Below are 21,540 nucleotides of genomic sequence, written 5' to 3'. Positions count from 1 at the left end.
TTCCAATTTTCATTTTTTTCCACCACTGTGGCAGCATTTCCTTCTAACACTTCCAGCTCAAAAAAAAAACAAAAAAAAAACAAAAAAAACACAGCACACCAAAACCCACCCACACATACACACAGGGAGCAAGCAAGCAAACAACCAGCCAACATCCCCTTCAGTTTTGCATTAATACTGAAGTAAGAGATGGGGCAGGGAAGCAGGTGAGACAGCAGCTCTGCTCGGTCCGAGGTGCTTCCAGCAGCTGCAGGCCTCGCTGTGAGCTCAGGCAGCTCCCATCCACAGCCATGCAGGCATCCCACACAGGGAGGCAGAGCTGGATTGTGCTTTGCGCTGCTCTATCCCTTTTGTTCGTGGAAAAGGAGTCAATCATATGCAATGCTGAACAGTCTGAATTCAGGTTAGCAAATCTCTCGCTTATTTTCAAGAATACGACTTGACTCAATAAAGGCTGAGCACCATAGGTTTCATTACTTCCATCTGTGAAAGCACACAGTGCTAACTAACTGTGCTCGAAGTCTTTCATCCAAATCGGTTCCTGGCCACAACAGGGTTGCAGCACTACAGGGTAACTTTCCCAGCTTTTCAATCTCCTTTTTCCATGCATGCTAAAATCCATGAGGACTTAATAATTGCTAATCCAATGACTTTAATGCTTTCCTGCACAAAACTGCCTTTAATGTGCTAGCAAGAAACTACCCCAGAGTCCTACACGGCACCTAATGTCTGAAATATACCCGCTTTCAAATATACGTTGCATGCAATAAGCAAATGCAAAACACATCTTGTGCCCCAAGTTGGCCTCTGTAAGGAGCAGAGTGACATGAGATGGGAGCAGAGGCCCAGAGATGGCACTTCTGGTGTTCCAGCCTTGCCTCGGTCGCTGCAGGACTTGGAGTGTGCTGTTCTCCCTACTCAAAAGGGGTTGGAGAAGGATTTCAGCTCATAAACAGTTATGTGGCTTATGGCTGCAGTGCCATCTGGGAGCCTGAATGAGGTATGAATCAAGGACTGATGATGGTGCCCATCTCTAAGTTCCCTCCCAAACCTCTGGGGGCATTACACCCGTTCCCAGATGATTTTTCCTTCCCTCACTGGCAGAAGCAGCACCCAGTGGAAGCACACCAAGTGCTCTCCAGCTCAGCCTGCCTCAGCTCAAGCGATGCTATTGCTCGCTCATCGTGGTGCAGCACACTGACTGCAGCCCCAGCACAGAGCACTTCCAATCTGTGGAAAGATGACTAAGAAAATCTCACTGAGTTGAGAGGAGTAAAGAGAGAGCTGGAGCTGCTGGCTGGCTGCCATTCTCTGCACTCTGCTTTTTCATTTTTAGTTTCTGCTCTTTGCTGGAAAGTTTCTACTTATGCTCCCGTTTCCATGGCAACTGCATTTCTTGCCTTTCTCCTCCAGCATTAAATTTTTTATTTGATTTCCCTTCTTCCCAAGACAAGACTTTCTTTTCCTTTTGAACAACAAAAAAATATAAAATAAAATAAATTAAGTGTTGTCTTCTCTTTGGTTGCTGACATTTCTAAGGGAGGTGGGAGAAGCTTTGCTCCCAGTCTGATGGTGCATCCGCATACAGCAGCAGCAGAGAGGTAATCTTCAAAGTAGGAATGCTGGGGGAGTCCCCTGCAGTGATCCTCGTACCACAGCTATCCTTCATCTAACAAGGCTGCTGCATGCTGCAGTGCCAGGCAGCGAGGAACCCAACATTTAACAACATTGGCTCTTTCTCTTATGAGACCTGACCTGGCCTTTTTTTCCTACAACTTAACATTTTGGGTTGTTTTTGCTGTTTTGTTTTCGTTTTAAAGCATTACTTGTGATTCGCGAGCAGTCTCAGGAGAATACAGAAATGGCTTGGAAATGTTTCTGTGCTAGGAGTGCAGCCTCCAGCTCTGAGCTGTAAGGACCTTCACATGCTTTCCCTGCCATTTGCTGGGAGCTGTGCTGGGCAGGTGGTGGCTGATGGACCCCCAGTCCTGGGAACGGTCTGAAGGCAGAGCCGTGCACAGCCTCACACAGAGCACGGAGGCAGAGATCCCCCACTCAGGCAGCTTCCGTTTATTAATTTGTCTTTCCTTTGCCACGTCGGGACTGAATTAATCTGACAGCCTGAATTAAGCTGAGACGGAAACAAATGATCAGCTTGGCAAATTTGGATAAACTCAGTCACGTGGTTTTTGCAGGCTTTAGGTTTGGCTTAAGCAGAAATAGTCTGCGTGCTGCAAAGCATGAAAATAATACAAGTTCTCATTCCATTTCACTATGAAAGGGTCATTCCACACCTATATTCGTCAGCACATGCAGGCCATCAAGTGACCCTTCAGTGTAACTGTAGGTTACAGCTTTTGGGCTCATCTCTGCCTGTTGGGATTTCACAGTAAATTTTTTCAGGGCTGAATAATTAAAAGAAGTAAAACCATAGCATTTGGCTCACGTGGGAACACAAACAAATCTGCCCATGGGTGCTATCTTGTTTGCAGCACATGTGCACAGATTTACACGCCGGATTGAGGCTCAGTGCTCTGTTTGTTTAAAGTTGTCATTATCCAGTACTGTAAGCATAAGGTAAATTACCACATAACGACCGAAACCAGAACAACTTTACAAGTGAGCTAACCTTATGACCATCTAAATAATATTATCAACTCCATCTTACATGTCATAGATTCTTATTACTCAGAGAAATGATGGACATGGGTAAGAAGTGAGGCGTTCTGTCTTCCATACTTTCCTCCTCTTCACAAATTCCCTTTTCTAATGAATATCATGGCCAGCAATTCATGGGATCTTATAAAAATCTGACCATGGTTGTGTTTGGCAGCCAAGGTATTTTAATTGCCAGATATTAAATACATCTGCCAAGACCCACATTGTAAAATCTCATTATAACATCCACTGTGCATAACATCCCTGTCCATTGGCTTGTCTGCAGGCCACAACCCCCAGTTCAACTAAGAGTCAGGAGGAAAGTTTTCCATAGCTACGTGTTGCCTCTCCAGTCACCAGCTGTCAGATAAGGGAATGCAAAGAACTGCTTTAGGCACAGCCTCCAAACTTGCAGCTGTATTTTGCCTTTCGTGTGACTCTGGACAGGACTCAGCTGCTGTGCAGAGGTGAGAACATCCAGGTGCCCCTTGCTCATCTCCTGATTTAATGAGTTGCTGGCCAGACCACAGACAGCATCTCAGTAACTCAAACACCGGTGTGGCATGATTTGTTGGTGGTTGTTCCTCATTTGTAACTCCAATGAGAAATGCTCATCATTCACTAGAGCTTTCTCAAATGATGCTTTGAGATACAGCAACGAAGAGCCTTCAACCTGACATGTTTCTGAAAACATTCTGATCTTGCAAATAGAAATCTGAAAGCTATCCAAATAACTGGTCTGAGAAGGGCTGGGAATCATGTATTGCATGCACTGTGTGACCCCACAATGCATAACTACTCCCTCAATGAAAGAAATGAACATTCCTTCACTTAGTGCGTGGGCAAGAACGTTCCTTGCTGCAAGCACTAACATCGAACTCTGAAGTCACTGCAGGGAGGGAATGGCAGCACACCCAGATGAGGAGAGCTTGAAAGTACACCATGACGCTTTGTCCTCCAGGCATTCTTTTGACCGAACACCTTCACGTCAGGTTTTCTGCTGACAGAATCACCTTGAGTATTCTGGGATATGTCTTCATATAAAGACAGGAACAAATTGTTATCAAACAGCACAAGCAGAGAGTCCCCAGTGGGACATCAGAGTCTCAGGAGGTAAAGAACATGACTGAAGGGCTTTCCCAGGTAGCTGCACTCTGTCTCTCTGCAATCTTTATTGTCCTCATTATGCCCTCCGCCAAATTTTACTTTTTTTCTAACTGTGCTGTTACAGAATCACACCTTCCAAATATTGTCCATATTTTAATTGCTCTCATTAATTTCCTGGAGTTTAATAGAACACAATCATAAGACAATTTATTGAGACAATTAAAATTTAGAAAACAAGCTTCTTCGTGCTCCATAAAGCACAGCAAATTTATTTGCTGCAGTCAGTAAAACTCCGCTGCCTAAAGCTGTGCAGTAACTCAGCAGAGCTCAAGCAGTAACCATGGGACCCTCAGAGCTGAACGATTCAGACAATCAATTAGAGCTCTGTTTGAACCCTCAGGGGCCAGATGTAGAAGCACCACAGGTTGAAGTGGTTTCTACACCTGAGGAGCAGAGAAAGAGTCAGAAAATAAAAGCCTAGCAATACTTTGGGGAGATGATGTTTTGCTGTCCAGCCAGCTGTGCCCAGCAGTTACCAGGAGGTTTGCTGCAGTCAACGTTGCAGCACCCAAAGCTCTTGAAAAATCAAGGAAAACTGTAACCTCTAAGGCTGACTGAGACGATTGCCCAACAGAGCATCATTTTAGAGCTGTACAACGACATCCTCCAGTATGCCAGGTCCTTCAGCCGAAGACAAAGTAGAATAGATACTTCATCCACCAAAACATAAATGCAAACAGCTGGAATCACTACGAACGTGTAAGGAGGCTGAAGCACTGGGTAGCCCACCCTCAGGCCCCAGTCTATATATGTTCTCAAGGAAATCTCTTCATTCAAAATATGCCCTCAAAAAAGAGCTTGTCTTTAGGCTGCCTTCAAGAAGAGATGTCACACCGGATACTTTTCCAGTTACTTATAAGACAACCACTTGTTTGAAGCTATGTGTCTTACAGAGGTAATTATTAATTGATTAGAGAATACAATTGGTCTGAATATCAATAAACTTGTTTTATTCTCTGTAGAACCATACTGGCAGATTATAAATTGCCAAAGTAATGCTACACCAGAGCTGAGCTTTCTGCTTAGTCACACTTTACTGCTCCAGCACTGTACAAAACAGCCCCTGCTTTCATTGCTAATAAAACACAGCATTAATTACTCAAACTAAAAGAGGCCTTGAAAATGTGCCCAACCAGCCAAGCAGTGCACCATGCTGGCTTCTGGCTTCCTCCCTTCCTTTTCTTTTTTTCCAAACCTATGAGGTAATCTCAAACCCCTCGCTAGTTATTTGTCTTAAGGCAGCAGCACCACACGTGGGATTCTTCCAGGTCCTTTCCGCCCAAAGAACCTGCAGAATGCAGTGAAAGCTCCACTTACTGCACTCTTAACAGAACAGCTGAGTTGATGGCAAACAGCTCATTTCTCTGCCTGGATTTCTGATGAAGAATAGCTCGATTTTGGAGATTCATTCAAGCAACCAAAATGTTTTATATCGAGATCAATTCTGATTTCAGAATTTCCAGCGTAGTGCTGGACTGGAGATCTCCAGGTACTTCTAGGCATTTCTGCTCCAGTACAAATAAGAAAAATCCCAGGGTTGTTAATAACAGCTGGAAATCTCTCCTTCCCTACTCCTCCGTGAGAAAGATTCCAGCCTCTCCCTGGATCCAGGCCTTATGGAATAGGCAAGTCCTTGCGCAGAGGATGGCTGCACATGATTTCATCCTGGCAGTCCTCCAGAAATTTGCTTCAGGTCATAATGAAATCACAGCAAGTTTCTGGGAAATTTCAGACCATGTCCCACTTTTGTGACTCCCTGTGACAAGCTGAGGCTCTGACAGCAGCCACCTGTATCCACCTCCTTTCAGAATGCCTTCTGCCATGAGCGGAACTAAAAACCAGCCACAAAACTCCTTCTGAGAAGTACAAACACAACAAAGTTTCCACCCATTCACGACGGGAGTGTTTAAAAGCTCCTGGGCAACAGTCCAGCCCATTTGGCAGCACCACATTAATAAAGGAAGAACGCGTGGGACGGAGAGGCACATCCAACCAGCACAAGAAGCATTCTGCATGCTGGTATCGGGATGTGCAGGGCTGCTGTTGCCGTGTGCCCACTGCAGAAGCTGTGTGAGCAGACCCAGCACCATGGCTGGGCGCAAGAGTGAGAGCCACATCACCCGGCCAGCTCCACTGGCACAGGGGCAGCCTGGCCATGGGCAGCCCTGGTGATGGGGCTGACTTTTAATTACTGTGTTGCTCACTGAGAGGAACTGTTTCTCTTTCTAGAGTGCCTTACCACTGTGGATGAAAACAAATATGCAAACAGGAGGGTTTGGATACTTATTCTTTCAATTGCCAGAGACCACCAAAAAGGTGCTTTTCCACCTCCCGGTATCTTCCTGCCATATCTCACTAACAAAGAACATAATTGGTCTGCTGAGCCACTATAAAGCCAGTTTTCCAGTTCTCTGAGGCAAAGTGTGATAGATAATGCAGGTAGGATTTAGAGTGTGGTTAAAACAACCTGATGTGAGAAGATTCTAATTGCAGAGATTATTAGCAGAGATATTAGCTAAGTATTAGCTATTAGTATTTTATAATCACAGAGTTCCTTTTTTTTTTTTTTTTTTTTTTTTTTTTTTTTTTTTTTTTTTGCTAAGAAAATCAGAGCCAAGATTAGGATTGGCTCCAAAGATTACACAGTGTGTGGTCTTTGCATTTGAAGAGCTCTGCAAGGCTCTCACTCATGTTACATGAATCACTTTAACAAAGTCAGATTCAGAATAATATTTATAAAGCTAACTCAGCAGCCCTTTTTGCAATCACCTGAATACAATCCCCTCATTCACAAGAACCAGCTGAAAGCTGCACTAATCAGAGAGACATTTAGAAAATGAAGGCAGGTTTATAGTGAGCTTCTACATGGATTCCTGATGAAGAAAAAGTTGGGGAGATGTTACTGTATTGGGAAATATGGCAGCTTCAGTGAACATTTCTCTTGCTAACTTATCTGCTGCACATCAGAAATGTCAAGCTTAAAGCACAGTGATCAATGCATTTACACCATTGTTTTTATCATAGAATCATAGAATCACAGATGACAGGATTTGAAGGTGAAATACAGGAAATTGCATATTAGGTGAGACATGAGGCAACTTTTATTTACAGATGGATGAAGAGAAGTACAGAGCAGTAAATGACTTGCCCAAGGCCACAGAATGAAGCGCCATATCCAGAGGATTTGGCTGTAGGAGATAGGCTGCCCTGCTATCTGTGATTGCTTTTCTCCATCTGGCTTTGCATCTTGCCTGTCCTACAGCCAAGCCAAAAGTATCACAGGATTAAATAAATGCTATTTTCCACCTCTCTAGGTTTCTCCTTAATCAAGAAAGATTTATTCCTTTCTACAGTGCCCTGCACTCTGCTCCCCTTGCACGTCACCAGGTGCATACAGCAGGTGTGCCTGCCTTGGTGTGCTCCAGAGCATCTGTAGGCTGTGACCTCTTTACTCACAAGATGTCGAGTCCAGATTCCATGAAACGAAAATCCTGTGGTCAGAGGCTCCCAGTCAGACTGCCCGGCTCCTGTATGGCTCAAGAACTTTGCAGCCCAGCCTCTCCCACCTGTAACACTGCCATAAGGGCTGTGAGCCATCATGGAGTCTATTTGTGTGTCAGTTCCTTCATGTTTATTCCAAAGTATTTGCACAACATTGCACACTGATGATATTTAGCACAAAAAAACTCTATTAACAGGAGTGATGTGTGCTCTAAAATTAATTATGTACTTATTCTCTCTTTGGTTTCTATGGAGCATGAGGAGTGATGCAGATGGCTGACAGCAGTGAGCGGATTATAGTGATAGCTGTAAATTTTGATGACTGCTATCAAATGCATCATATGGCTTACAATACTAAGTAGCAATCAAAATAAAAGATTTGGGGGAAAAAAAAAAAAAAAGGAAAAAGGAAAGATTTCCAAGCTTCTCCAAACAGGACAGTTTGCAAAACAATTTGCAGAAGGAAATCTCAAACCACACTCAATTTTACTGCCAAGCACTGGTGCTCACTTGCCATAGGAATTAAGTGTTTTAGAGGAATAATTTGCTGTGTGCCAGATAGTGATAACAGCAAGGGGATTCGAGGCTAGTTCCATATTAATGAATTTCATAAAATGACTACTTCAAACCTTAACAGACATTGGTTATGTGAAACCACAAGATGAATAAATCTGTGAATGAAGTATATTTCCTGTGCTCTAGCCTGAACTGTGGACAAATGGAGATTTAAGTTTGGGTGTGGGAATTTTTCTATAGAAGAAAGCAGGGCAGGGATCAGCTGTGTCATACAGGCAGACACTGGGCTGATGCACTCCACTTGGACAATCGCTGCTCCCAGCCAGAAACACACTGCATTGCACACTGCTCTATGGAGGCAGAAGCAAAACCTGAGTGCACTGTCACTCACAAGCTCTGCTCCACCCCCAGAGATGAAATATTAAAAGCATCCACAATTTCCCATCACATCTCCCTGGTCAATCTTTTCCCTACTTTTGAGTTTGCTTTCACCAAGCTGCCAAAGCTTCCGTGCTGCTCTTCTTCTGGGAGGGGGCTGGGGAGGAGGAGTCCTTAAAATCACATGGATAAAATTACAAGAAAATTGATGATCCCATACACACCAAGATAGGAATCTTTCTGTAGGGATTTCTTTTTTAAGAACAGACTTGTTCCATCTTACTTCCCCCCTCAGTTCACCCACACAAACTATTAAAAGCACAAGCTTGCATATATTATCAGTATTCTCCACTTCTTTTTAATCCTATTAGTAATTATAACCATTTTTCCAATTAATACTACCATGAAATCTTTCTGTGAATATCTATAAATGACAGACATAGCCTGCAAACATTTCACGTACTGCAGTTTGAAAAACATACTGTCCCAACCTAAACCGCATTCTCTTCTTTTCCAGTGCAAGTTATCATGCACATTTAAAACATTACTCTTCAAGAGTTTCTTTCCTGGGACAGACCTTGACTTTAATCTGCCATTCCATTTCTTCCATACTGTCCATTTTTTCTTAGTTCTATCGGACCTGCATTTGCACAGTGAAGTACAAGACTCATTTCCAGTGCCAATATCCTTTGCCTTCAATTCTGTGCGACTGAAGTGAAAAAAATGCAGTCTCAAAACAAGGGAACTTCTATGATTCTGTGATCTTCCTGTCCTCCCCTGGTGCCATTGAGGTCAGAGGTGCTGCACAGGGTTAGATGGTACCTGGAAATGCACATTGTGCTCCTGTTGAATGCTGTGCCTTTTGGATTTCCTTCTTATTTGGTAGATAGGGATTTGTGTCTTACATACGCATTTATAAATACCTCTATGTGAAACATTAAGGAATCTCATCCTTGCACAAGACCTTTAGGATGTAACAGCTCCGTGCTCTACAGTAGACCTCAGATTTCACCTATGGCTTTTACCGATGCACCCACGGCTCTTCCAGCTTTCCCTCTGCCCACAACACCAAGTCACCCCAGCAGTTTGCCATGTGACAGTCTCCAGTAATGAGAACCCCAGAAAGAAGAAGCCCTGAAGCTTAAACTAACTCTTACAAAGGAAGTGGATGCCTTCGGTTCATGGCTGAGAGCATCACTAATGTGGTTCTGTGCTTATTCTTCTGCAGTAACTCTTGGCACAGCACAGAGCTTTCAGAGTTCACATAGCTGCCTTCCTCTTCCAACAATGGCAGCCTGGGTAAGGGCAGCCAGGCAAGCAGAGAAGGCCAGCGGGTAGCACAGCACGAGCCTCAGAATTCATTTTGAGCCAACAGCACAGTGCAGCATAAACTGACAGTAACATACACAGCCACTGCTATTTTGACCAAGTTTGATTTAAATGTTGCAATTAACTATTTCAAAGCCTCAACCCTAAGGAATTAAATGCCAAAACAATGAAGTTGAAGAAATATCACTACAGCTTCATACTCTTTTAGCAGCTCAGAAGTTGTTTTGGTTTTTTTGCCTTACAGGAGGAACAGCATTGCCTTAGATGTCATAAGTCAAAGAGTAGGATATTGTGACTTCATAAAGAAATGCTACCTAAAAAGACAAGTTTGGAGGAAGAAGACAAACGAAATTAGCTGATCTTTCTTTGGAAAATAACTTATTGTGTTGAAAACCTGATTCTGACCATTGTACAGCCATTCACACAACTGCCATAAAACTTGGGCTGTATTTTTTCAGCAGTAAATTCCCAAAACTAAGGAGCTGTTCATATGCAGTCCCACTGCATCTTGTTCACAGCAGGAGTAGCCAGGGGTCCCTGCTCAGGGGACTTCAAGACAATCCAGCCCAGAGCCAGAGGGTTAGCACCATCTCCCATGAGGAGTGCGTGGATGTAGGTTTAAAGCCCTTGAGTGAGAAGAACTTTCACCATTTCCAATAGGAAATCCTAAATCAAACCTGATTTGCACTTCCACAACTGTTCTGTAAAATTCTCTAGTCCACAGCCCTACTCTATTCCACATTTCCTGAAGTCCTTTCTTTCTTACTGCTTCTTTTCTGTTTAAAACACTGGCTTCTATTCTTCATCTGATCTAAACAAAGGTAAGGTGGCCATTTTTTATTCTGATTTTGTTATCTTATCTGGATTTTATCTTGCTTTTTTTTCATTTTCCTGGTCTTCTGGCAAGCACCAGAAGCGATGATATCATCGCAGGAGGCGGCATCTATTCAGAGGATCTCAGAGCCACAAAAATACCCCAAAAACACAAAAATAGTCCCTATTACATTTTACTCCTTGGAAAAGGAACATTAGGTTACATAAAAAGGCAAAAGAAATAGCTACCACAGGTACATGCAAAGATCTTTAATGTTCATGGTAGTGCCTCAGCACTCTGGTTCACATCTACGATCTGGAGGCCTATATTCTAGGTAGGTCAGATCTGTCTTAAGCTGAAGCTCGCTAAAAATCTACTGATCTAGACTCCAGGCATCAAAGTATGGAAGAAGCAGCCACATTCTCTGTGAATTAAGTGAGACCGAACTCCCAGAGAAAGTCTGACAACAAAGGCAGGCAGGAGAAGTTGAAGTGGAAGAAAAGAAACCTTTGTGAATTCCTGAAATTAAGCTACAGACACACAATGGTGGAACTGCATTGGCAGATTGCCACTCTAGCAAGAAAGCACTCCTTCCTATAGTGAAAATGATAATTCTTCATCTTCAAGGAAACAAATACTCCAATCTGCTGACAAAAATAGCACTGAGATTTTCCAAATTCCTATAGGAAAGTCATGTGGATTTTGCTCTCCATGGTATAAGAACAAATGCCTTCAACAACTGTTTCTTTTTTGGAGGTGATGGGGAGGAAAGAAAGGGAAATGGACAAGGAGGAGAACTGCAGGAGAGAAGAAGAATGGCTAAGGAGCTAACTAGGAACAGAAGATGTGATATAGCAGCAGTGCAATGATAAAAGTTAATTCAGAAGCCCTTTGCAAAAAGGGGATGAAGAAGAACACATTTAAACTGGAGGATAGCTGCATTAGAGACTGAAAAATGTATGAAATTTCAGTATTGAGGATCCTGCAAGCATACTAGGAACAGGCAGGCCAACAGGACATGCTTTGCAGCCACATTGAATCACATTAAAGGAAAATGGAAATAATAACTATTGATTACTATTGATACAGAACCACTGCTGCCAAAGGCTAAGAAACCCTTCTGCCATGCCTGAAATGGAAGAGAAGCTCCACGGTCAGGGTTTTATTCCTCATGCCCCTTCGTTAAAATGATCGTGACAGATTAATAAATGGCAACTGGGAAATCTACAGTTGCCAATATAATTCCACCAAAAAAGATCTAAATGAGTATGTATTATTACTGTCAGCAACTATGAATGAAAAACAGCTTTTATATCCCCATAAGTGTGGTCATTACTGGAAAATGTCATTTACAGTCTTACGTGTAAGACCTTTCAAGATATCTAATTGTAAATAAAACGAGAGACACACTGTTGGCTTGCACCAACAGAGAGACCTTAATCCTATATCCTGTATCCCAGGAACGTACAGCGACTGCCAGCCAATGGACTGTACTGGTGCTGCACTACAGCAGGATTCAGACCTTCCTTCTTTGGCCTGCAAGAATATTCCCCTTTCTGGCTTCACCGAAGAAAGGTTTTTTGTCATTAGAAGTGTCATTTTGATGACCTGGAATTTTGCCACAGAAACGAGCAGGTGAAAATGCCCCAAGTTGCCCCAGAGAAGGTTTTGATTGGATATTAGGAAGAGTTTCTTCATGGAGAGAGTGGTTGAAGAATGGAATGGACTGCTCGAGGGAGGGGAGGGCAGCAGCCTCCATCCCCAGGGGTATTCATGGGACTGAGGACGTGGCACTAAGGGACACAGCTTAGTGATGGAACTCAGTAGGTCAGGTTGTTGGTTGGACCTGGTGACCTTGATGGCCTTTTCCAATCTAGATGATTCTATAAAATGACAGCTTATTTATTTATATATTTGTTTGTACTTAGTGAAACTGGAGACAGCTACGACTCTCTTCTGTGTTATGCTAGATGCAGGCTCTTCTCTTGCTTATTCAAAAGTGATTCAACATGAAAAGTCTAGGTTGGATCTAGTATCAGTTACATAAATTCACTGTTCCTCATTTACAGGTACTAAACATTCCTCTTAGAATACACAGAGTGACATGAAAGTTACACACTCAGTTTAGATATCATAACAATTAGCATTCTGATGTAAAAGAGAAAGCTAATAAAAACAAGTCTGTGTCAAAAACAAATAATGATGAGGCTTTCAGCAAATGAAGCCTTAGAGATGCTCTCTGCAGATTTCTTCTTGGAACAGATGACAGCAAACGGAGCAGTCTGACACACTGGAAGGAAGGCTGATGTTTTGTAAAACATCCAAATTTCATGTGCTTCCTCAGCTAACTTTGCCTTGTGTTTAGATACAAGAGTGACTGCAATGTGACCTCGAGGAAAACAACCAAGCAACCACCTTCTAAAATAACATCATCAAAAAAGTTAAGTATGTGCTAATAGTAATGAGAGAGAGTGGTGGCCATTAACTGTGCTGGTGGCAGGCCTGGTGAGGTTAAAGGCATGGCTACACTTCTCTCTCTAGTGATTGAATCTACACCAGCAGGTCATTAGTGAGCAGGATTTAACAGGCTCCCAAACTACATCTTGTCTCCTTGAAGTGGAATGCAGCATTTGACTGCTGGAAAAATAGCTGTGTTTTGGCTGAGATAACATTCTGAAAAGGAGTTTCCATAATCAGGAAAACAAGAGATGGGAAAGCTCTCTTTAAAAAGATGCAAATCCAAAAACAAACACAGTCCTGATCTGCAATTACACTTGCACTGCACAACATCTGTTTTTAAAACCTACTCTAAAACTATTTCTAGACAAAAGAGCAAAAAACAATCATTGTTCCAACTCTGCTCATTCCTTCAGGCTCATTAAAGACATTCTGAGACAGAACAGTTTCTGATCTCAGGCATTGCTACAAGGCAACTGCACGTTTCAAATGAGACATTCATTCCTAATAAAACAAAACCTCTGTGTAAGTTGAGTCAGCCCCTGAAATGCAAAGTCCTTAATTGCTTACCTTTTAGGAGCAGGTCAAATTTTTGGAAGTAGTTTCTCAAAGCAACTCAGACATTCCATATTGACTGTGGTGCTGCAATACACAGCTGCAAAACTTGCTGATTTATTTCCACACTTTGTGTGCATTCTGAAACCGAGAAGAAATCCCATACAGGGAAAAAAAAAAAAAAAAAACAACCCCGAAACCCACAGCAGAAGCACCTCAGCCCTTGAGCATAGCACAAAAAAGTTTAACAGGGGAACAGAGAGGAAATCCAGGCATAACTAAAAGTTTAGCTAAGAAACAGCACAAGCGAGCTTGCTCCCCTGCCCGTAGTCCTGGCTAAAGGTGCCTCTCCGAGCAAAATTCACTGAGGCTCCCAGCTCCTCGGAGCAGATGGTATTCACACATTATTCCCCACCAGCAGCATTCCCTACGCCAATCAGGAGGCAGCACTGAAAAGCCAAGCGCTTCCCAGACTCTGTTACAGTTTTCAATAGCTATAGCACAAGATGAATGACTCAGAAAATGAATAAGCAGGGAAAATAGAACACGCCTCTCTCCCAGTCAGAGGCACAGGCAGGCGGTTCAGCAGCCCAGAGTGTACTCAGCACTGAGTTGAATGCACCTGTTTTATCCTAAATCCTAAATGCTGGTTACATTTGCCGTATCCTTAATTTCCGTTGTCGACATAATCTTGGGTTGGAAGTCACAACAAGAACTCAATCTTTGGTTTTTCTTCAACCATAAGAGCTACAAACATTTGAAAGAGTCAAAAAAGGACGAATGTATGTGTGGTCTTCCAGCCAAACAACTTCCAGTCATCTCAGTGAAGCCTCTCATGTATGCTGAATCCATCCGTAAATACCTCTATGATTAAGACCTAATCTTTTCGGATCTTGCAAGTGGTACAGAAAGAAAAGTTAGCTTGGAGATGGTGTCTCCTACGCAGAGCGATATTTCCTCTGGTTCTATCTAAAGTTTACCAGAAAACTTTAAATAACAACAATATGAGCACATCTGAGAGGTCAATGAACTTTCAGGGGAAGCATAACTGTCATCTGAAAGCTGAGAAAACAAACCTGCAAACAATTCCCATCGGCTTTGTGTAGCTGATGCACTGCTGCAACTGTCTCACCCAGGGATTGCTTTTCAGAACTACTGCAGAACTCAGTGCCTGGCTTTTCCTGACAGCTGCAAGTGAGTGGTAAGGGATGATCTGCTAAACCAGGCAAGTCACCCATAGGAACATTGCAGAGCACTGGCAGTTTTCTCCCTGTATGAGCTTCCAAAACTTCTCTTTATTTTTACAAGAGAAAAGTCTGCAAGAAGATAACATTGCATTTCATGTTCCTGTGCCAGCTCTCACTGCAGTCTACATACAAAACCTTTATTGCTGCCACTGAGAAATTAACTCTGGGTTAGCCAAAAATGCACTCACTGGGATGAGTGGAATGATGAAACTATTTGGGGTGAGCAGGATTCATGCAGGTCCCTCAGACATTCTCAGATCTTTGTCTAAAGCTGTAAATTGATCCTTTGCATTCCTGTCTGACACATGAACTGTGACAAACTCTGAACCAGAGATGTTCCCTGAGTACCTGATGCCCTGAGCAACGCTCATTTCTGCAAACTATAAGAGACAACAAAATGCGGTGAAGCGTGGTCTAAAATTTACCGTTATTATTTTAAGTCAAATGTGTCAAATATGCATATTTATTTATTCTGGAACAAGTAAGAAAACTCTGTTTGCATCTTACTTTCCTTGTTCCAAAACACTGAGCATCAGAATTTCCCCAGCTTGGACGAAGTGTAGGACCTACAATTCAGAGGCACCAATCTGCTGCACACACCTTGCTGTGCCCACCAGAGGGTCAGCAAACAAGCCCTCATGTTGTGCTACAAAGAATGGTTGGTGTTACTGCATCTACCAAAGCTGTCTACCAACTTCCCAACTACCTCTGGAAAAATGTCTAAAGGTGTAAAACAAATAGAAGCTTATGAAGATTTGGTAGGAAAACAAACATTTCTTAAAGCTTTCTTTTGGCAGACATTTTCTGACTGCTGCAGTAAGCTCTGTGGCTGCCAGCATCATTGACTACTGACTCACTTAGCAAGGCATCTGGTGGGCCTCCAAGTCTGTATCAGCAGTAGCAGTGCTTTGCAATTAAATCCTCTGCATGGGCTAGTGCCTTGGAGATGCTCGGAGGGGAAGCATATTTAAATGTAAACATTATCAACATGATGCTCTAATTGACATGATAACTTCGTGTGTTGAGAAACTACCTTGACAGAATCCCAATCAGACACAAGGAAGTGCAGTACAGTGAGGTATTGCACCTATCTACTCTTTACATCCCTAACATACAGCACATCCATTTGACACAGATGGAAAACATCAGCTGTCATCAGGCTCTCTGGGCATCACCAGAACAAGAGGCTGCTGTTCAACTTGGTCATAGATCCACCTATGGGATCACAGCAGCCTTTGTTAAAGGTCTCAGAAAAGGCCTCAGTAAAGCTTACAATTACCAGAACTTTAAGAATTTGTAAGTTTCTGACCTGCAAATATTCACCTCTCACTGAATTCACCTCTCCAACAGCTGCGTGGTGCTTTTAGAAGTTCTCTGAGATGCTCATAGCAGTGCTTTATTTACCAGAGAGGACTGGAAGCCTCTGCTGCAATGCTTGGGAGTTGATCTTTTTGGAAGCAAAAGGAAAGAGGTTTCGAAAATGCTTGACTATGAAAAATTTCCTCATTACTGAAAAAATGAAGGCTCTACTTTAACTGCTTCCACTATTTCCAAGTATGGAAGGTTACATTCTATTCATCCAATATTCCTTGGTGATTGCATAGAGATGGCTCTCCCTTAGTGCCTGGTGGTGCTCACTGTTCTGCACTGTGAGCAGCTTGACCATCTTCTGCAGACTTCAGTAGTGAGAGAGAGGAACGGACTGCATGCAGTGGTCATTCATATTTTATTTCTAAACTTGAAGATTGTAGAATGCATTCTACAAACCATTACATAGTAATCTTGTTAATCTTTGGCCTTCAATTCCCCCGGAGTTCTCTGCCTTTTTGATACTGTTGAACAATTCACTAAAGCTATACTGGATCTTTCCGTTTCACCGCATACAGTAAATTACACTGAAGTTTCCAGAGCGTGCTTATATCTATTTTTAAACCTTTCACTTCATTGCCAGAAAGTTCTAGGGACAATAAAGAAACCCAATTACACCCTCCTACCTATGTTAGACACTGAAATGTTTGCTCTACTTGCCACACAGTCACTGACAGTTCAGGCAGATTCTATTTCCAGCAATGATCACGACACAGACTTGGATCATTTCTTTAGAGTGCCCTCCATTTTGGTCATACTACCAATATGCTCCCCAGCAAACGATGTTGAATAGTGGCCTAATGTTACCTTCAGGGCTAAGCTGTCGCTATTTCAGATGTTCACCAATAAATCATGCCATCACGTAGGACACGTTATCCGAATTTGTCACCAGTATTTCTTATGTGCAGATACTGCACTTTGTCCTTGGCCACCAAGATTTAACGCTCTTCTTCCATAAAAAAACCTATTTTCTCCTCCTGTTCCACCGTTCGGCACAGCACATCTTCCATATGAGTTATGAGTTGTAGTTAGAACCTGTATATGGCACTGGTAAAATGAAGAAAACTACAGCACACTATAAAGAAAAGGACAGCCACCCAAAGCATGCCTACTGCTCTTATACACAATTCATCAGAATTCAATCTGCATCTGTCTGCTCTGTGCATTGCATTGGCATTCATCTTTCTCTTTCCAATTTTTCCTGCCACCAAGCACGTGCTTCCTTACTTCTCTGTTCTCAGAAATCATGAAGATAGACATGGGATGAGAACTATAACAGAGAAAGAAGAACGATGTGTATCTCTCTCGGTGCTCAATAGCACTCGGCTAGCTCAGCCTTGAAAACTGAAATTCACTAAGTATGATTTTACTTAACTGCTGTAACCAAAAGACAGACCTCACTTATGTAATGGAATATCCAGAAAAAAACACTTTGTTAAAGGATCTGGTTACTCAGGGAGGTTTAGGGTAAATACTTCTGGTAATAAGATATACTTTGTTTTTTTTAATGCACTGAATCAACTTCTGTTTTCCCAGTCCTTGCTTCGGCTTTTCTCTCTACCAAATGCAATCTTTAATGCACTTTAAGGTGTTGCTGAGGTTAGGGTTTCCTTACTGCCCTGTAATATTGATTGAAGAGTTTAACTTACCTACAGCCTAGCTGTCATTCATGCAATCCTTCTGGCTCATTGTGCATGGCAGAGTTAGAAAAATACTTGCCACAGTTGTTGTATTATCAAAGCACAATGGTTCAACTCCGTTCCTTTGTGGTACACAATTTGTGATCCAACCTCATGGTGTAGGGAATACGATTCCACTAAAACCAATTGCTGAAATTTGGTCTGCAAGGTTCTTCCAGAAAACATTGTGCCTTTAAAAGCCTAATAACTCGTTCACATGGAAATAGTCAGGCTACACAGCAGGATAAATTCAGAGGTGATAGTAGTGCTCACAATAGCTATAAAAACTCTAATTTAAGCAATTAGAAGATACAAGAAATGCACAATTCACAGATACTTTATGCTCAAGAGTTTGTACACAAATGCAACATCTTATAAATCTTCACCAGGTCACAAAGGCTGCTGAGTTGCCTTTCATTCTTACAGCAAGTGGCTTCAGTACAACAGGAAAATCTGTAGCTCTGATATGTCATCCCTCTGAAAAGGGTAATTTAAGGTTATGGGTTCAGAATCAGCACATTCTTCTGCACTTTTCTTCCAAAAAAAAGTTTTTCTTTTTCTTTTTGGTGAAAAGAATCAAGTAAATCCATTCCAGTACATTAAAAAGAACACACCAAAATGTTAGACCTGTGAGCCATCAGAAAATGACAATAACCTCTCCTCAGATTCAGAGAATGAAAAGAAAATAATGATTTATAAAAGCCTTACAAGAATGTGTAGCTTTATATGAGCCCTTATCCCAGGGGAACGTGGAAAAAAGAACAAAACTTTGTCCCCTTTCACCAACATCAACATGGAGAGCAGGCCACCACGCTCGTGTTCCAAGCAGTGCGAGGAGCACAGCTCAATGAGGGACCTCAGCAAAACAGCCCTATCACCATTTCACCCACAGGTGATCATTTTCCATTGTATTCCAGGGTTTTTTGTGCCAAGGCAACTAACACAGCTGAAATCTCAACTCAGTTGAGACTGATTTGGAAAGAATTCTGTGTGCAGAAATGAGCCTCAGCTTTCTCAGTCTCGAATATTTCACTGAGTCCTTCCAGATGACTTTGTATATCCCTCCAAGCAAGGGAAAGGGCTACGAGAGGGAAGAGGAGCAGTTCTAAAGCATGTTACTGTCATGCTTTACTGCAGAACAGCTCTTGCTATCACCGGTGATCTGCTCTCTGGGCTGTCCTACAGCAACTAAGAAAGAATGAATGAACTGACACTGAGTTCTAAGATCAGGTGTATGGTAAACCACGAAGGACTATCTAGTAAATCAATAATGAAATACCAGGTTCCATTCTGACAGCAGAAGAAGGAATTTGATTAGACATTCTTGAAGGCAAAAAAGGCACTTTTACAGAAAGCAGCTCAAGATAGGGTCAGTTCCCAAGACATTAATGTTTGTCACATTGGCAACGCAGGGAGATAAACACAATAGTTAGCAGTGTTCAGAGCAGCTCGTAGCTGTCTGACAATAAAAGGGACAAAAGACTGCTTTGTGAATGACAGCTGCCAGAAAACCTTCTCAAAGGAAAAGCTTATCTTAGAGCATCCAGGGTATTCTTTGAAAACTTTCTGCTTAATGAATTCATGCAAAAATAACATGGGGCATACCACATCCATAGACAAATCCCTCAGACCTGCACATGGTCCTGCAGCTCCAGCAGCACAGCTCTGGATGTGATTGACCTGACCAACAGATGGCTCAGTACACATATTGAATATATACAACGCATACATTCTAAATTTAGTGAGCCATTTAAGCATATTGGAGAAATAAAATTACTCTTGTATTTTCCAAAGAATCAAGATACTCTCTGTGACTCCTAAAATCCAGATTCTAACATTGGGACAGAAAGAATACTTGCTTATATGTTTGTTAGCATCAGTCCAAAATACACATGCATTTCTCTGACAGTCCGAAAACTTCTTGCTGTTAAGGAGAAAACAAGATTCAATCCTGTGTCCTGGTGGTATAAGAGGAAGTATAACAAAACTACATTTAAATAGAGGAGAATAGTTCACTGAAGTTAAAAACTGTATTCTGTCTTCTTAAGCTTTTCAATTCAATCTTATCATTCAAAGCAATACTGAATTCTGTCCGTGATGGCTTTATGCAATTCAACTTCAGCATGGCACAGAGCCCAAAACAAAGCAATGCTGCCCACTTATATCTCTCCAGTCAACTGTTCACACAGCTTAAATGTTACTTCATTCCTTCAACCACTTTCCTCCCGCACAGCTTTAGTTCTACTGTGATATTAACACTGCAGCTACGTCGTGCTTCCAGCCCTGGGTTATCAGCAGAAAATATGCTGTGGGAATTCCATGGGTCGTTCTTCAACCATACGTTCATAGAAAGTAAAACACTCGGTGGATTTCAAACTGCATGTAATATAGCACTAAATACATATTAAAGAGCTGAAAATCAATGTATTCTAACTCATTATCTTAAATTGTTCTCCAAAAGGTAAACAATTTCTTGTCCTCAATGCAGTCAATCCATTCTATTAACAGAGAAAAAAAGATTCCCGATTGCAAACAACTTTTCACCCCAATTTATGCCTTTTGAATGCATTCTAATAGACCAGATAGCAGAACATCAGCATGTGGAATGCTATAAACCCAGGGAATAGCTGCAGTTTTAACCACAGATTTTAATTCCAGGGTGAGTTGATGTGGTCCACAGCTAAATATATCCTTCTAAGTAAATTACTCACTGCAACTGCCTTTAGGAAAGCTTTCTGCAGATAAAGAAGCTGCTTCCAAATGCTACGTTTGACAGCACATACAGATGAAGTTACATTCTTTTCTCACTGGCAAAAAGACCCCCAAACTGAATAATGTAGAAAGCATAGGTTACTCTCCACTCTGCAAAAGCTTCCCAGGAGATAGGTTAATGAGGAAAGCAACAATTCTGCCAGATCCCTGCTCCTTACAATAGCCTGTATCTATCAGTCTGCTATGTCTATCTCCAAACCTTGTAAACAGAGTGATTTTTAAAATAATGTGAAGCACATTACCACATTCATTTCTACTGATCCATGCAGAAGCCAGTAAAAACACATGCCTAACCCTGTCCTTAAGGAGGATGTGCAACTCAGACGCTCTTTCACTATCCTTTTTTTTCTCCTCTCTATGTTTTCTACTTCTTACCATTGGAGTTTTCCTGGTCCAAGGGATTATCTGGTTCCATTACTTCAAATAAAAGCATCCAACATGCAGTTCTCCATGCAGCAGAGGCATAAAAACACAGCAGTTGCCTAAGCTGATTCACCTGATTTATGAATTAGTGCTGCATCCATAAGAGGCTGTGTTTCTTCTTTTGTATTACATCTGGCTGCTTTTCCAACTAGATGGCTGGGTATTACAGCATGCAGGCCTTTTTCCAGCATCCTCTTAATGCATTATATTTAAAGTAGCAGCAACCTTTTTCTCCCATCCCCCAGAATAGTTACAGCAATGTAACGAGGCTGAGCTGGCAGAGAGCAGAGCTCATTCAGAACAGGACCTGCAAGCGTTCTCCGATTCGTGTTGCTGCATAAAGAGAATGACTGATACAACAAAAAGTAAGTGGGCTTTGACACAGTGCAGTACGCACTGCAGAAAGTCACACCAAAGCCAGCAAAGGTCTTGAGGGTTTGGAGAATGCCTTGTTGAAGCCACCAGTACCCACCCCCTCACACACCAACACAAATTATGTCCTGTTCCCTCCTCCCCCTCCTCCCCCCTCCGATCTTTTATAACCCTGGATCTCCTCCAGCAATAGTCTGTTTCTTTACTCGGTTTATAATAAACTCTGCCATTCCCTTGTGTCCCCAGGGCTGTCTTGGAAAGGAAAGAGGCTGTTTGCAGAATGAACAGAGCAGCCACTGCCCAC

At 42.2% G+C, this 21,540-nt stretch overlaps 1 protein-coding gene across 1 annotated transcript in view; it reads right to left on the bottom strand.

Annotated features, from left to right (window-relative positions):
* The window catches only part of DAB2IP (DAB2 interacting protein), a 158,765-nt gene extending 137,820 nt beyond the window's left edge, over positions 1–20,945 (bottom strand). Inside the window, 1 exon segment of the mRNA XM_085239155.1 lies at positions 20,817–20,945. Within this exon segment, the coding sequence (XP_085095281.1) occupies positions 20,817–20,874 (58 nt within the window). The 5' untranslated portion in view covers positions 20,875–20,945.
* Positions 20,946–21,540: the final 595 nt, after the last annotated feature.

This window comes from Meleagris gallopavo, chromosome 19 (genome assembly GCF_905368555.1).
Source record: "Meleagris gallopavo chromosome 19, MGAL_WU_HG_1.1, whole genome shotgun sequence".
Taxonomy (NCBI): Eukaryota; Metazoa; Chordata; class Aves; order Galliformes; family Phasianidae; genus Meleagris; species Meleagris gallopavo.
Note: the sequence above shows the minus strand (reverse complement) of the source record. Positions and strands in the feature narration are given on the sequence as shown.